Source organism: Cherax quadricarinatus, chromosome 7 (assembly GCF_038502225.1).
Source record: "Cherax quadricarinatus isolate ZL_2023a chromosome 7, ASM3850222v1, whole genome shotgun sequence".
NCBI classification, from domain to species: domain Eukaryota; kingdom Metazoa; phylum Arthropoda; class Malacostraca; order Decapoda; family Parastacidae; genus Cherax; species Cherax quadricarinatus.
In genome coordinates, this window is record NC_091298.1 from 47,537,133 (window position 1) to 47,552,551 (window position 15,419).

The 15,419-nt window shown below is 39.1% G+C and overlaps 2 protein-coding genes across 4 annotated transcripts in view; one reads left to right on the top strand and one right to left on the bottom strand.

Annotated features, from left to right (window-relative positions):
• Positions 1 to 203: 203 nt before the first annotated feature.
• ntc (nutcracker) lies at positions 204 to 8,594 on the bottom strand. Its single transcript, XM_053774008.2, has 2 exons — positions 8,368 to 8,594; positions 204 to 2,559 (listed from the first exon to the last, which is right to left on the bottom strand). The coding sequence occupies exons 1-2, from the start codon at positions 8,490 to 8,492 to the stop codon at positions 1,260 to 1,262; spliced, it is 1,425 nt and encodes a 474-aa protein (XP_053629983.2). The 5' UTR covers positions 8,493 to 8,594; the 3' UTR covers positions 204 to 1,259.
• A 554-nt stretch (positions 8,595 to 9,148) lies between these two features.
• wap (DDB1 and CUL4 associated factor wap) overlaps positions 9,149 to 15,419 on the top strand; it is an 83,372-nt gene continuing 77,101 nt past the window's right edge. For all 3 annotated transcript variants that reach the window (XM_053774011.2, XM_053774010.2, XM_053774009.2), the window contains exon 1: positions 9,149 to 9,204. The gene's annotated coding sequence lies outside the window, so the exon portion shown is untranslated. The remainder of the gene's footprint in view (positions 9,205 to 15,419) is intronic.

The following is a 15,419-nucleotide window of genomic DNA, read 5'->3' on the forward strand; positions in this document are numbered from 1 at the left end:
AGGCCAAGAAACTATAAATGAGGAGTACATATATGGGTTTGCATATGTAGCCAAGTGCTAAGAAGCTTGTATTAATTAGTGTCTATCCCAGAAATATTTAATAAAATGGATATGGATGGTTTGTTGAAATTAAGAAATATAGCACTGTTTGACCTCTTAGAGTTTAGCTCTTAACTTGATTACTGTATATTTTTATTAAAACATTATTGTGTTTTAAGTTTTTATATGTACAAACATTTGTGAATACATTTTTATGTACAAGTTTACTCAGGAATATTGGAACAAAAAAAGTTATAATAGGAAGTGCTGAATCCATAAGGGGCATATATAGCACCTGAAGCGGGTAGCTCCAATTAATTGGATTAATGTATGCTAATCCCCCTTTCCTGGAGGGTTTAAAACCTAATAGATATTGGCAATCCATTTAGCTAAATAAGAATAGTGTATGAATATATACTGTCATTCATTATAAACAATGTATAATAAATCAACAAAATATATAGCATGCAATATACAGATGTATAGGAATAGGCAGAATGGCTTTGGAAGTGATTACTGATACTTACTGGTACATGTGTATTAGGTTTACAGCTTATAAACTGCAGGTAGATCACTAAGGCTAAAATTCATCCCTCTACTAATATCAAGATTACCTTAATTCCTAAACTAGGGATTTAAGTAACCTCTGTATACACATTATGCTTTATAGCAAAAAGCCACACTTAATTTTCTCAAAAATAATTTTTTATATTTACTGTGGATGAGATATATTTGAGATATATGGTATGAATTCTCTCTTATCTAGGCCAAAATTTACTGCTCACAGCTTATCTGAATGAGCTGTGCTCAAAACAGAGATCTACACAAGGGACCCCGGCATCACGTTGATCTACATGATGGCCATGGAAAGGGTTCAGTTGTCTCTGATGGAAACGACACATTGAAGAATATGTATACATGAACATTACTGTAATCATTGGTAGCAACAGAGGAGGAAGAAGCTGAAGCCACCATAAACTCCATCCATCTCCAAATAAAAATAAGAGAGCTTCAAGATTCCTCTGCCTAATCCCCTTTCCAACCAAATTGCTACCCCTATATAGAAATTCTGGAGCTACCCCTGATTAATGTTTTCATAAACATATACAGTATAAAGATTTAAATATTAATAAATGATATAATGTTACTTTTCACTAACATTAATTTCTTACAAACATTAATACCTTTCTTATCATAATTGCTAAAGTGAAGTGAAAAGCTTAGAAAAAATCAAATCTTGGGCCTCTTGGTGCTCTGGGTCGGGTAGGCATGAAAGGAGGCTGGAAGGGATTGCCAGGCCTTGGGCCAATTGGACCCAAAGGAAAAAAGGGGTCGGGAATATCTGGGATTATACCAGGCATTTGTGGAATCTCTCCAGAAAAATATGGACTGTCTGGGTCATAAAATGGATTAGGTTGGGGATGAGGAGGAACTGGATATGGATTTGGGCCTCTAGGATGCGGATGCCCAGGCATAAAGGGAGAAGATGGGAATACTCCTGGGATGACATATTCTAGTCCTTCATCTTCCAACCTCTTCCATTCTTTTCTTCGATTCACTGCTTTTTTATACTCAGTTTTCCAATCTACTAAATTTCGATAATTGGTATCACTATAGAGGTTACTGAAGTCTCTTTTGAAAAGGTTTTCCCACAATTTGTTATCATCCATGACGTATTTTAAACGTTGACATGTTGCTCTTAATCTGAGGACCTGGCAATAATCCAACATACTAGCAATCATTAATAGCAACTCATGTGGTAGTCCAGCTAAATGCCATGGGGCTGGTACACCTAAGGCTTCATGAGCAGCAACCTGCAATGGGTGGAGCAGATGATCTCGCAGGGTGCGAGTTAACTGTGCAACACGAACCAGATTATTAGCTTTAATTGGTGAACTTTTGGTGTCTTTGGCATAATCCCCAATAACCAGGCGGACATTGATCTCACTTTCCTGTTGAGGGAAACTAGCCAAGACCTGCTTCACATCTCCCATTGTAACAAGAACAAGAGTACACTTGAAGTCAGGTAATGAACTGTTACTGTAGCGGAAAGTTGCTACCATTTCATTCCACCCAGCTGGTGGCTCTGAATTATTCTCCATATGAAACCCTGATTCCAGCATGATCAGATGAATCAAAAGATTGAGTGCTTGACTCGGTGATGTAGGACTGCACTCGTTAAATATTTTTTCTAAATTTGCTGTTGGCTGTCCATCTTTTGATTCTGAGAGGAGCTCTCTTTCATTGTCTAGTTTAGGGTCAATTTGCCTTTCTGCCAATTTCTGTTCACTGGTATCCTTATTACTACTCTCCATTTTTTCAGACCGAGAAGCTGATGTAGAAACTGCAACTTCCTTTTGAGGTAACTTTTGTTCATGTGAAGATGTTTTAGCTTGTGTAGCAACTGAGGGGATTAGCACTGTTAGCATATCACAATTAACAACACCAAGACTCTGAAGGCTTACATCTTCAGATCCAACAAGGGGATCTGATCCATTGAGACTCACTGTTAATGGCTCCCTGAAAAGAAACAACCTTATTTAACCTTCAGTTTTAAATATTAAAACTAATACTTTGTTGGCTATTAACTTAAAATAAAACAGAATTATGAATGATAAAGATATAATTATACTTGAAATATAACTTGGAAAAATTGTCCCTATACCATTCAAATATCTAGTACAACAAATTAAACAAGATATGCTAAACTAAAATTCTTCAGTGGCTACACTAATTAAGGTGTGGAAATGTTAATACCTCTCAAAAGCTAAAATAGTATGTTATGCTACAGATCCAATACCCCCAATAGCATACCAGCCATATGGCAAAGAATACTTTCATAAATCATGCTAGTAAGGCATCATTTTAGTGCTAAGATCCAAAAGCAAGGTGAGGGGCCATTGCTCCAAAAGCAATGGCCCCTCACCAGGATGCTGGTGAGGGGCCATTGATCCATGGAACTGGACTTATCCTCACCTTCCTTGTATCAAACCTGAATGCCTCCTATTTCTCAAGTGCTATAAATATGTAAATTCAATGTTAAGACCTTTTATTTTTGGTGGGTAATGATTACTAAGACATTCACATTATAGCATAAACTAATTTAAACACATAACTACATAAACAAAGAGTTCATCAAACCAAGAACACTGACTTTTTGTCACCAGTTATTAAACAAATGGGAACCAGTTATAGCTTTTTTAGTCATTATTCAAAATTACATTATGTGAAGTCATTAAGCAGGGATTACTGTAACTGTAAGCATACACTGGTGGTGACTGGCACAGATTTACCCTAAAATAATAAAAAAGTCAGTGCGATTTATTTTCAGTGAGGCCCTCATCATGTGATAAACAATAAGGACATTAAAAGAAATAAGTCACAATGATGTTAGCATACATAAGACATGGTTCTCATTAGGAAAATTTAACGAGGATGTTTCACTCACAATGTATTAAAAAAGCTCCTGGTGATTCATACACTGGAGCTAGTAATAAAGCCCTTGGTGGTTCAAGTATTGTTAATAAAGCTCCTGGTGATTCAAACACTGTAGCTATTAATAAAGCTCTTGGTGGTTCAAGTATTGTTTTAAGAAAACCCCTGGTGGTTCAAGTATTGTTTTAAGAAAGCCCCTGGTGGTTCAAGTATTAAGAAATGCCCTGGTGGTTCAAGTACTGTATTAAGAAAGCTCCTGGTGGTTCAAGTACTGTATTAAGAAAGCTCCTAGTGGTTCAAGTACTGTATTAAGAAAGCTCCTGGTGGTTCAAGTACTGTATTAAGAAAGCTCCTGGTGGTTCAAGTACTGTATTAAGAAAGCCCCTGGTGGTTCAACCATATTCTCATTAGAGTTTCCCAACATTGCCTATTTATCTTATTTGCATACTTTTTGGAATAATGTGTACCCTTAATGACACCACAATGACTTCAACCAGTCATCCTAGGTCAAGTTTATATACTTCATCAATAATGTATGACTATAACATCTAGTTAAGTGCCCTCAAACCCTTTACTAGAATAAGAAAAACATTTTTAACCAAGAAGGTTAGTAACCTAGGATAACCCAACACAGTCAATGTCGGTTAAGACACTTGTGCAACATCTGGTGATCTTTATTGTAGACGTTTCGCCATCCAGTGGCTTTATCAATACAGATTCTTGGACATAATTAGAAAACAGAAGAACTATATACAAAAGATGAGGTAATCAGTCCCTCAGCCTTGGAGGTGGTGTTTACAGCACCGTGGTTGTAGAGGTTCTCTACAACTATGGTGCTGTAAACACCACCTCCAAGGCTGAGGGACTGATTACCTCATCTTTTGTATATAGTTCTTCTGTTTTCTAATTACAACTGTATTGATAAAGCCACTGGATGGCGAAACGTCTACAATAAAGATCACCAGATGTTGCACAAGTGTCTTAACTTTCATCTTGTCGGTATTGTATACCTGTCTTGCACAACAGTCAATGTCATTAGACTTTCCAACTTACTTCCTAAGGGGTTTGTAAAATAATTTATTTTCTAAATAAAGCTCATGTGTCCACCATGTTAAATACAGTATTATGAGATTATGATGACTGTCACAGTCCTGGGGTAGTAAAAGTTAGTAAAATTATACAATTGCTACTTGGCAAATTTTAGCCAAAAATTATAGCTTAAACTGCACACACAATATTAGGATTGTTTTAAAGAAGAGATAGTATTTTGTTTTCCAAATGGTAAAACATGTAATCAAACCTAATGAAACCCACCTAACCTACAAAAACTTTTTATTTATTAATTTGAACATGATACAGTGAAGTACAAAGGAATACAGTTATTACAGTGCAACATCTCAAAGCCCCTTGTATGCAGAGCATTATGGGCAGGCTTAAAATTAATTTAAGATTAACTAAGCAATCATATATTCAGTGGTAAAAACATTATTGTAAACAGATAACAATTTAGCACAAATGAGTAGTACAGTATTACAAAGACAGGTCATATGGTCATTTACTGTGTTGCTGAGCATTCAGTAGAATGGAGTATTCTGTTAGGTAATGTAATTAAAAATAATGTTTGATTGGGTCACAGATTAGACATTTATGAGATACAATAATGAGAAACATTTATGAGATACAATTATTCAGTATTTATTTACTTGTGGGTGGGTAAGTGATTTTTGAGAAGAGGCTTGAATTTATAAACAGTGTTTCTTTTATATTCACAGGTTATGAATTCCAGATTTTAGGGCCTTTTATGTGCATTGTGTTTTTGCATAGCGTGAGATGGACACGAGGAACATCAAAGAGTGATCTGTGCCTTGTGTTATGGTCATGTGTTCTGTTGAGGTTGGTAAGGAGACGTTTGAGGGGAGGGTTTATATCAGAGTTAAGTGTTCTATGAATGTAGTAGGTGCAGTAATAAGTATGGATGTTTTGCATGGTGAGTAGGTTTAGAGTTTTGAATACTGGTGGAGTGTGCTGTCTGTAGTGGGAATTTATCATCATTCTGACTGCAGCCTTTTGTTGGGTAATTAATGGTCTGAGATGGTTTATTGTTGTTAAGCCCCATGCACAAATTCCATAGGTGAGATTGGGGTAAATAAGCGAGTGATATAGGGCCAGGAGGGCTGACTGTGGAACATAGTACTTAACTTTCACCTTCAGTCTGGTGCATCTTTGGTTGCATCCAGCAGGCACAAGGCAACTCAATAATAGTCATTAATTGGCTCATACCTGCAATGCAACCAAAATTAATGAACTGTTATTGCTATTTCCCAAATAAGTTTCCACAGGAAATACATACTTGCATATTCTTTTTTCTCCTTCTCTACTTTTTCTCCTTTTTCTTGTCTGGGTTTTCTTGCTTCTACTTAAGGTGCTTTGGTCCTTTACTTTTCCACCCCCATGTTTTTTGTCTTATCGCTTGTGGACCCTTAGCTCTCCTGCAGTGCTCCTCTTTCTTGGCCTCTGACTGACTCCCACTACTACATTTCTCTACTACCTCTCTCTTGTCCCGTCCCTGTCAGCTGGCCTGGAGTTTACCTGGAGAGGGTTTTGGGGGTCAATGCCCCCACGGCCCTATACGTATATACGTACTGCCTCCTTCTCCCCTTTCTGTTAGTGTGACTTTGTAAACTGTCCAAGTCAGACTGAAACGTCATCATAAGCTCCCCTCTCCTACGTGCAGGTTATTTGTGTATTGCAAAATGTAAATTACTCCCAGAGCTTTGGAAAGTAGTGGTTGGCAACCTTAGCCTAAAGTACAGTAATACAATATCAGAATATAACCAACTGATTTATTCAGACAAGCCAAGTTACTTCTAATAATGATGTAATAAGGGTGTATATATGGGAACTGACAGTTACTTTTTGCTGATGATACTGTGCTTTTGGGAGATTCTAAAGAGAAGTTGCAAAGGTTAGTAGACAAGTTTGAGAGGGTGTGTCAATGAAGAAAGTTGAAAGTGATCATAGATAAGAGTAAGGTGATGAGGGTATCAAACGATTTAGATAAAGAAAAACTGGATATCACTTTGGAGGGAGGGAGTATGAAAAAAGTGAATGTGTTCAGATATTCAGGAGTTGACTTGTCAGCAGATGGGTTTATGAAAGACGAGGTTAACCATAGAATTGTTGAAGGAAAAGAAGTGAGTGGTGCTTTGAGGTATCTGTGGAGACAAAAAAAAAAAAAAAAAAAAAACATTATCCATAGAGGCAAAGAAGGGAATATACAAGAGTATACTGGTACCAACACTCTTATATGGGTGTGAAGCATGGGTTATAAATGCTGCAGCAAGGAGGAGGCTGGAGGCAGTGGTGATGTCGTGACTAAGGGTAATGTGTGGTGTAAATATTATGCAAAGAATTTGTAGTGTGGAAATTAAGAGGTGTGGAGTTACTAAGAGGGGTTGTTAAGGTGGTTTGTTCATTTAGAGAGAATGGAACAAAGTACAATGACTTGGAGAGCATATAAATCTGTAGTGGAAGAAAGGCGGGGTAGGAGTCATCCTAGGAAAGGTTGGAGGGAGTGGTAAAGGAGGTTTTGTGGACGAGGAGCTTGGACTTCCAGCAAGCGTGCATGAGTGTGTGAGATAGGAGTGAATGAGACGAATAGTTTTTGGGACCTGATGAGCTGTTGGAGTGTGAGCAGGGTAATATTTTGTGAAGGGATTTAGAGAAACTGGTTAGCCAGACTTGAGTGCTAGAGGTGGGAAGTACAATGCCTGCACTTTAAAGAAGGGGTTTGAGATATTGGCAGTTTGGAGTGACATCTAAACTGTTGTATGTGAGCACCTCTGCAAAGACAGTGATTATGTATGAATGATGGTGAAAGTGTTGATGATGAAAGTTTTTTCTTTCTTTTTTGGGTCACCCTGCCTTGGTGGGAAACGTTTTACATGTTAAAACAAAAAATAATTTAAACACGAAGATTGAGACACTTTTGCAACATAGGGGAATCTTTACTGAGGAAATGTTTTCACAAGCCAGCAGCTTCTTCAGTCCAATACAGATAACAGTGGAAGAAGAGGAGTTTAAGGTAATCAGTCCCTCAGCCTGGAGTTGATGTGTTCAGTCCATCAATCTTGAGAAAAGTATAGCATATGTTTGGATAAGTGGCTTATGTACTGCAATCAGGTGAGTAGAAGCAGGAGGAGGCAGGGTCATCACTGGACAAATCCACTAGTGTAAGTAGGTCATGGCTGTAGGTTAGACAAGCACAGAAGAATTGCCTGTATCATGATCCCAAGATGTTGCAGTGTCTGACACATGTCATGTCAATAGTTTACAAAACCAACAAGTTGAAGATTGAAACACTTCTGCAAGATTTCCCAAATGTTGCAAGTGACTCAATATTTAATGTCAGTTTCCTAAAGTATTTTCATCATAATTTACAAGATGGTAGAGCCACCACAACATCCTTGACTTCTGACAAACATTTCCTAACTATAAGTTTATTTAGGTTCAGGTACACATCAGTACAATTATCATATATACTGACATTACCTAGGAAAAAAAAGTCAGTGACTTATTTTCACTATGTTTCCTAAAACAGTACTAATATATGTTATATTGTAACTACTTTTCATATACTTAAATTACTTACCTGTTTTAACTTGAAGGTTTAAACAACTATTATCACAAGGACCCCAATAGAAATAAGTCACTAACTTTTTTGGGTTACCCTGGAAGCGTAAACTACACATATACTGCTGTACGATTTATTTAACTATGTATGTATACATGTACAAACTTACTAGGTTCTCTACACAATTTATATGTGTATTTATGTATACTTGTACAAAGTTACCATCCAGATCCAACATTACTTCTGACCATTAATATTACCTGACACTCTGATGGTAGGTGTTCTCAACAAACTTGCGTATTTCATTCTTCAGGCTGCCAAGTGTATCATCTTCTAAAGTCAGTATAAACTTGTGTGTCTTGGAATATTTCACCTTCACCTTCATATTAAACTTGATATTATACTTGTCTTATACACACAGGAGACAGGTGCTGCTCCTACTGCTGTAAATTCAGGAATATGTGTTTTTCTTTATTATCTTTCCAACACCTGTTCTAACATCTTCATTATTTTAATTCCTCAATATTTAGTATAGTAGAGATTTCGTTATTATTATGTGTATTGCATTATTTTATTTTAAATAATATGATATTACTCGTGAATGCTTAAAAATCTAAACGTTGCCTTGAGTAGAGTTATATTTCTTGATTATTAACGGGGTGAGTCAAGATAATGTTAGCAGGTTTAATGTTAGCAGCTTGTGCTACATGCAGATGTCTTCAGTTATAATAAGTGCAGTGAGTAAATATGTTAAGAGAAAATTGTAGATAATATTTAAAATAAGACTTAAAATTAAATCAGGGTATCTGAGGTGTTAAAACAAATCAATAAAAGTTGCTATTTATAGCAAGATAGTGGAAAAGCATTATCACTCTGGCATGTGTACCAACCCTTCCAAAAACAAACATGCGTAACATGCTTCTTTTATGTCATAGTGTCTGTTGATTTATTTTTTCAATGTAAAATAAATAAAACAAATATAAAAGTGGCATGTAATATATAAATCTCTAGTAATAAAAGTCATATTTTTATGGTAGTGATGTTGGTAAGCGTGGCGGCTATAAACAAGGAGGCCCGCCATTATTCCTGCAGCTCAGGTAATGTTTTTCAAAGTAATGTTAAAAATGCTTGATAAACTCGCATTTATACGGAAACTAAAGTATCTTGAACCTTAAAACTCAGAGTGAGGTGATTAACGTGCTTCCCGGGTCATTGTTAGTGGGGGTTGAGGCTAAAATTATGAAGATATTAATTAGCGGCAAGTTGAAGAAGGCTTTTAATTAGGTGTCCCAACAGTGTTCTACGGTGCCTCTTACACACCTACCGATTTAGCGCTTCCCCTTTGATTATAATAATAATCTTACACACCTGCTGCTCATCTATATGTATGTTCTGCAAAGTATCAGTGTATTTACCTTACAAATAATCTATATTTCCTTTTGTAAAATCTCCAAATAAATGCTCTGGCTTTCTTGGGTTTTAGAGAATTTTACTGGGTTATTAACTCGGAGTGTTAGCAACCCAGGATAACCCAGGAAAGTATTTCAGTCTGGCTTATTTCCATTGAGGTTCTTTGATCCTCTTCCCCGGTATATAACCCACAGTAGTGACACTAAAATGGAAATGAATCGCTGATTATTTTGGGTTATCTTAGATAATTTACACTGTGTATGATTGTTGTACTTATGTGTACTTGTACATAAATAAACTTACTTATCTAGGTACCTAATTACTTACCTAGGTGACAACTTACTACCTAGGTGCCTACTTACTTACCTGGGTGCCTACTTACCTAAGTGACAACTTAATTATCTAGGTACCTACTTACCTAAGTGACAACTTACTTACCTAGGTGACAACTTACTTACCTAGGTGCCTACTTATTGATAGGTGAATGAAGGCAACAAGTATAAGGAAACATAATTACTGGTAGTGATGAAGAGTGGTACTAAGGGAGGACTGTAGGAGCTGAAGTTCCCCCCTCCAAAAAAAAAAAAAAAAATCCCTTAATTCTCATCATCCCAAAATAAAATTAGTAGTAATTGCACTGCTTCAAAACAAGTCCCCTACCCCCTGTATCAACCACTTAGCCCCCCTTAAGCCCCCCCCTTATAGAAATTCTGATGCTGCTGCTTGTATTGATATCAGTATTAGAAAAATGGGCCCATGTGCAAATTAATGAGATATCAAGTAAGTTTATTTAGGTGCAGGTACACTCAAGTATAATTATCATACATAGTTACATATGTGTAAATTATTTAGAATAATCTAAAAAGCCAGGTGAAGTGACTTATTTCCATTAAAATCCTTGAGCAGACAGATTTGGGCATAGTAAATCCATTGAGCCTATTATTGATAAAATCTTCCACTAAAAACCCTAAACCATACCCAGACACTCCTCACATCACATCACCACATCACATCACCACCACCACATCACATCATCACCATATCATCACATCATCACCACATCACATCATCACCACCACATCAGCTCACCACCGTATCACCACCACCACATCACCACCACTCCACCACCACCACTCCACCCCACCACTCCACCCCACCACTCCACCCCACCACTCCACCCCACCACTCCACCCCACCACTCCACTCCACCACTCTGCCCTACTGCTGCCTCACTAACCCCTCCACCCTCGCAACCCCTGCCACAACCCCCACCATCCCCCTCCAACATCATCCCCCACCACCATCATCCTCTCCCTTTCATTAGTTTCTTTTTCTTGAAATACCAGACGTTACTGTGAATTTCATATAACCTGTAGTTACCAGCGGTCGCAATATACACAACGAGTAGCAATTATTACTACAGAAAAAGCGTCCTTCCTCCAAAATTTGCACCAGTCAACTATAGTGATAATATAGCATTTATTGTGGTGGAGAAGAAAAAAAAAAATAGAGAAGCTAGATACAGCGATTGATAAACAAGGGTGGAGGTCGACCGTTCATCATTGTAGGAGTGCCAGCAGTCACCGGCTCTTCAACACGCAAGTTATACTTTTGTATCAATCAAATCACATATTACTCGGGTAGATAATTTCCAGTAGATCCTTCATGTGTTAGCTCAAATCACCGACCAGTATGGTTTAAATAAGTGACCCACTGATCAGATCAGATAGACTGGTCCGAACCCTTGACTGGTCCGAACCCTGGACTGGTTTCAAACGGTTTCGTTGTGCACCACCTAGCAGGTTATTAATAGAATATTCAAGAGGTTGCTAGTAGAATTGCAGTAAATCAACCATTCAAATCATTATGAAGCTGTGTGTAGTCTGTGGTCAGTCAAACAAACGGGCTTCCACATGCATAAATTGTCATTTCTGTGGAAATTGGTGTCACGCCCCTTGTGCAGATATCCAAGAACTAGCTACAAGCAGTATTAAAACAGGGAAGTGTTTTTGGGTATGCCCAAATGAGATAAATCTGTGGACTAAAATCACAAGGGTATTAAAAGAGGTCAACATCAAAGCTGCTTTCATAGAAAACCTGGAAGCTTTCTACAACAGATGGGAACATAAAAAGTCCGGGCTGAATGGTACTGCCCTTGATACTGGCCATGTAGTCAGAAACTGTAAGGCTGGAGATGATGTCCTGGTAGTCAGTAAATGGGGGGCTGATAGTGCTGTCCTGGGAGACAGTAATGGGGAAGCTGGAGGTGCTGTCCTGGGAGACAGTAATGGTGAAGCTAGAGGTGCTGTCCTGGGAGACAGTAATGGTGAAGCTGGAGATGCTGTCCTGGGAGACAGTAATGGGGAAGCTGGAGATGCTGTCCTGGGAGACAGTAATGGTGAAGCTGGAGATTTTGTCCAGGTAGTCGGGAATTATACGCAGGAAGGAATACATATAAATGACCTCATAGGGGACAGGAGCCATAGTAGGGAAACAAGTGTAGTCAAAGATAAGATAAAACCAATATTGCAAACTAGAAATATCGCAGGAAATAGCAAACAAGAGGACTCCACTAGCAATAGTGAGGATATATTACCAAAAACAACTGGTGGGAGCTCCATTGTTGGTGCTAGGGAGGATAGAAGTAAGACAGGGAAACATGCACCAACAGGGAATACAGTCACAGAAACCCAAGGCAAACGGAAACCAAGCCTGTGCACATACTATGCACTCGGTATCTGCTGGCATGGGAAATCTGGAAAAACAGATGGGACGTGCAACTATGACCACCCTAGGAAATGCCATGCCCATATGACAACAGGAAAATGCAAACTCCCTTCCTGTAAGCTTTTTCACCCTGAACTGTGTCCCTCTTCAGTACAGGAAAGACTGTGCTATAACTTAAATTGCCAGGCATACCATCTAAAGGGGACAAAAAGATACAAAACATCCAGGCCATGGGAAAACCTGGGTAGCCACAGCCACTCAAGGGGGAGAGGTTTTTTAGTGCCAGGAAGGAAAAAAAAACTGGCAGGAAATGGCAGAAATCGTACACCAAATCCAGTCATTCCTGGAGTGGAACCAAAGTCGATGGCCTCCACTCCAAACCAACAGATACAGATACTAATGCCGGAAAAAAAATCCCCCCCCAGTACCAACAATACCACCAGTCCGATAACATTCTTCTTTGCAAATATACAGGGTCTAAAGCCAGCAACAAACAACAAAATACCTTTCATCCGTGGACTGCTTGCAGAGGCAAAGGCAATGTTCGCGGCTTTCACTGAGACCCACATAAAGGATCACTTGGACAACGAAATATGGATCCCAGGTTACAACCTATACAGATGTGACAGAGTGAACAGGCAAAAGGGGGGGGTTGGCCTGTACATTGCAGAGTCACTTGTTTGCACAGAACTGCTAAATGCCTCAAATGATGTAGTGGAAGTTTTAGCAGTAAAGGTCGAGAACCAAAACCTAGTCATTGTGATAGTCTACAAGCCTCCGGATGCAACATCCCAGCAATTCCAGGAACAGCTGTTAAAAATTGACCACTGTCTTGAAAACCTTCCAGCTCCTGCACCCAACATCTTGCTCCTGGGGGATTTCAACTTAAGGCACCTAAAATGGAGGAATATAGCAAATAATATTGTTGCAGTAATAACACCAGGAGGCAGCTCTGATGAAAGCTCACACTCACGCGAGCTTTTAAATCTCTGCACAAAATTCAATTTAAACCAGCAAATAATAGAGCCTACTAGACTGGAGAATACACTAGACCTCATCTTCACTAACAATGATGATCTGATAAGAAATATCACCATATCAAAAACAATATACTCAGATCACAACATAATTGAGGTTCAGTCATGTATGCGCGGAGCCCCAGACCGCCATAATGAGATTAGTCACGAGGGAGCATTCACCAAATTCAACTTCAATAACAAAAACATAAAGTGGGACCAAGTAAACCAAGTCCTAACCGATATAAGCTGGGAAGATATACTAAGCAACACAGACCCCAATTTATGCCTAGAACAGATTAACTCGGTGGCACTCGATGTATGCACAAGGCTTATTCCTCTAAGAAAAAGGAGGAGTAGATGTAAAACAGAAAGAGACAGGCGCTCCCTTTACAGGCGACGGAAAAGAATAACAGAGCGGCTAAAAGAGGTCAATATATCTGAAATGCGTAGGGAGACACTGGTCAGAGAAATAGCAAGCATCGAACTTAAGCTAAAAGAATCCTTTAGGAGTCAGGAATCGCGGGAAGAACTAAAAGCCATAAATGAAATCGAAAGAAACCCAAAGTATTTCTTCTCCTATGCCAAATCAAAATCGAGAACAACGTCCAGTATTGGGCCCCTACTTAAACAAGATGGGTCCTACACAGATGACAGCAAGGAAATGAGTGAGCTACTCAAGTCCCAATATGACTCAGTTTTTAGCAAGCCGCTAACCAGACTGAGAGTCGAAGATCAAAATGAATTTTTTATGAGAGAGCCACAAAATTTGATTAACACAAGCCTATCCGATGTTATCCTGACACCAAATGACTTCGAACAGGCGATAAATGACATGCCCATGCACTCTGCCCCAGGGCCAGACTCATGGAACTCTGTGTTCATCAAGAACTGCAAGAAGCCCCTATCACGAGCCTTTTCCATCCTATGGAGAGGGAGCATGGACACGGGGGTCGTCCCACAGTTACTAAAAACAACAGACATAGCCCCACTCCACAAAGGGGGCAGTAAAGCAACAGCAAAGAACTACAGACCAATAGCACTAACATCCCATATCATAAAAATCTTTGAAAGGGTCCTAAGAAGCAAGATCACCACGCATCTAGAAACCCATCAGTTACACAACCCAGGGCAACATGGGTTTAGAACAGGTCGCTCCTGTCTGTCTCAACTATTGGACCACTACGACAAGGTCCTAAATGCACTAGAAGACAAAAAGAATGCAGATGTAATATATACAGACTTTGCAAAAGCCTTCGACAAGTGTGACCATGGCGTAATAGCGCACAAAATGCGTGCTAAAGGAATAACAGGAAAAGTCGGTCGATGGATCTATAATTTCCTCACTAACAGAACACAGAGAGTAGTCGTCAACAGAGTAAAGTCCGAGGCAGCTATGGTGAAAAGCTCTGTTCCACAAGGCACAGTACTCGCTCCCATCTTGTTCCTCATCCTTATATCCGACATAGACAAGGATGTCAGCCACAGCACCGTGTCTTCCTTTGCAGATGACACCCGAATCTGCATGACAGTGTCTTCCATTGCAGACACTGCAAAGCTCCAGGCAGACATCAACCAAATCTTTCAATGGGCTGCAGAAAACAATATGAAGTTCAACGATGAGAAATTTCAATTACTCAGATATGGTAAACATGAGGAAATTAAATCTTCATCAGAGTACAAAACAAATTCTGGCCACAAAATAGAGCGAAACACCAACGTCAAAGACCTGGGAGTGATCATGTCGGAGGATCTCACCTTCAAGGACCATAACATTGTATCAATCGCATCTGCTAGAAAAATGACAGGATGGATAATGAGAACCTTCAAAACTAGGGAGGCCAAGCCCATGATGACACTCTTCAGGTCACTTGTTCTATCTAGGCTGGAATATTGCTGCACACTAACAGCACCTTTCAAGGCAGGTGAAATTGCCGACCTAGAAAATGTACAGAGAACTTTCACGGCGCGCATAACGGAGATAAAACACCTCAATTATTGGGAGCGCTTGAGGTTCCTAAACCTGTATTCCCTGGAACGCAGGAGGGAAAGATACATGATTATATACACCTGGAAAATCCTAGAGGGACTAGTACCGAACTTGCACACGAAAATCACTCACTACGAAAGCAAAAGACTTGGCAGACGATGCACCATCC

What these genes read in the sequence shown, in the direction of transcription:
- ntc (XM_053774008.2), bottom strand. Translation starts at nt 8,492, where the DNA reads ATGAAGGTGAAGGTGAAATATTCCAAGACACACAAGTTTATACTGACT. An exon ending in ACCTACCATCAGAGTGTCAG is followed by an intron (nt 2,560 to 8,367) that starts GTAATATTAATG and finishes GTTTCTTTTCAG; the next exon opens with GGAGCCATTAACAGTGAGTC.